General features: G+C 35.5%; 1 protein-coding gene across 1 annotated transcript in view; it reads right to left on the bottom strand.

The window, feature by feature from the left end:
* mosmo (modulator of smoothened) overlaps positions 1-1,897 on the bottom strand; it is a 12,516-nt gene that overhangs the window by 1,971 nt on the left and 8,648 nt on the right. Inside the window, exon 3 of the mRNA XM_014024044.1 lies at positions 908-1,120. Coding sequence (XP_013879498.1) covers positions 908-1,120 — 213 coding nt within the window. The remainder of the gene's footprint in view (positions 1-907; positions 1,121-1,897) is intronic.

The raw sequence follows: 1,897 nt of genomic DNA, 5'->3' as shown, positions 1-1,897 counted from the left end.
GTATAGTATTTAAATATATGCCTGAGAAACATAATATTGGCCCTTTAACAGAAATCGTGTTTCTTTTAAATTCCCAGTTACTGAAAATATTTCTATTCAAAGCCCTTTTTTCTTCTGACATCATACCTCCCAGCAACAAAATTTCAGCTTTTTTGTTGAATTACAGATCAGCCAGATCCATTTGGGTTCATCAAAACTCTGCTTTACTTTAAACCCAAATAAAATTATGCAAATTACATATTGAAAGGCTTTAAACAGCCTATTTTATTCTGTGCGTGATGTTGCTTTAATTCCAGTTTTTGTTGTATGAAAACATTAGTTTGGTGGTTATTTGTGCGTTTTCTGGGTGAACATTAGTGAATCCTTGAAACTTCTCTGTCCTCAGAAGCTGCAATTTAAACCAGACCTTAGAATTATTCTGAACACCTCCCACCACATTTAATCCACTGTCATTGCAGCTGTGGGTCGTCTTCAGTCTGCTTGCTGACACATTTCCACAACTCTCTTCATTTTAAAGAATTAAAACTCTTAAAAACAGCAACCRACATCTACTTTGCTTCTAGTCACAATATTGTTTGATACAGGATTAATTTGTTGTAACAATGCTTCTTGGCAATAAATCTTATACCCTTTGAAAATCTGTTAATTTCCCTTTTAGATGGTGCCAMATTTGTAAGGAACATGCATTTGTGGGATGAGCAGTAGAGCTGAGTGATTGTGCACATGAAAAATGTGTCAAATCTTCACCAGTTTATTTTGCTGTTGACTCTTGTTCAAGCTTCTGGTAGCCTCAGATGTTGCCAATCAGGTACATGATAAGATTTATTGGTACAACAAAGAACTTATCCACCAAACACAAAAATTTATACAAGGTGTTTATAGTTGAAAATAATCAGTGAATACCCACTTCCTGTAAAGGCGATCCAGCGAGCGAAGCGGATGGCCTCATGGTGCCAGTGTGACATCACCAGCAGGCTGCAGGTGACACTGAGTGAGATGATCCCCAGGAGGATGAAGAAGAAGGTCGTGATCCACTCTCCGGGCAGCTGAGGAGGGATGCAGATCCGCTTTCGGCCGTGGATGGTCTGGCACTGCAGGACTAAACCCACAGTCAGAGAGCCTGTGTTGAACAGAGGACGAGTCAGAAGCTACAAAATAATAATAGTAAATAAATAGATTTATTGCCTTTCTTGTAAAAATGCATTGTGAATGTTTATTGCTGCATAATTTAGCAGCTGACGAAGTTCAAAGTCATAAGAAATATTACAAATGCTGAACTGTCAATGCTCGCTGAGTTTGAACATTTGAAATAGAAACCAAATTTAGCTGAATGGTTGCTGAAATTTGCTGAAGAACCTGAACTATGTAAAAAAAAAAGCTTAAAGGAGACGAGACAGTTTTAAGATGCAAAAATGTGCAGAATAAAAGGTAAAAGAACAGGAAATTCGCTGAAAGTGGCAGAAAAAGCTGAAGAGAGCTGAAGTAGCAAAACCAGAACCAGAAAAGGTGAAATGCTGTCAATAAAAAAGACAAATCTTTGAGGTTTTTCKTTTTTAGCTATGACAACTTTTTCTTTGTGATCAAATGCATGTTTTGTTCCTAAACCCATTTTTTTCTAAACGCACTACAGACCTCTAACATGACAGTCCTTGGTTTGATCTGAATTCATACAAAAGGCACTGTTGTTATCAAACACCTAATGTTGCAATGATTAAAATATTTATCTTCATTTTGTTTAAATATTTAATACTTTTCTTAAAAAGACATTTGTAGGTTTTAATTTCATTGAAAATGTACACAGAGTGTACTTTAGCACTTTTTGTTCTGAAATCTAACTTTTTTTATTTGTTTCAAAATTTATTCATTTCATTAAAAACAAAATAACTCTATACAATAG

This window comes from Austrofundulus limnaeus, unplaced genomic scaffold (genome assembly GCF_001266775.1).
Source record: "Austrofundulus limnaeus strain Quisiro unplaced genomic scaffold, Austrofundulus_limnaeus-1.0 Scaffold405, whole genome shotgun sequence".
NCBI lineage: Eukaryota > Metazoa > Chordata > Actinopteri > Cyprinodontiformes > Rivulidae > Austrofundulus > Austrofundulus limnaeus.
The sequence above is the reverse complement of the archived record's forward strand: the minus strand, read 5'-3'. Positions and strand labels throughout refer to the sequence as shown.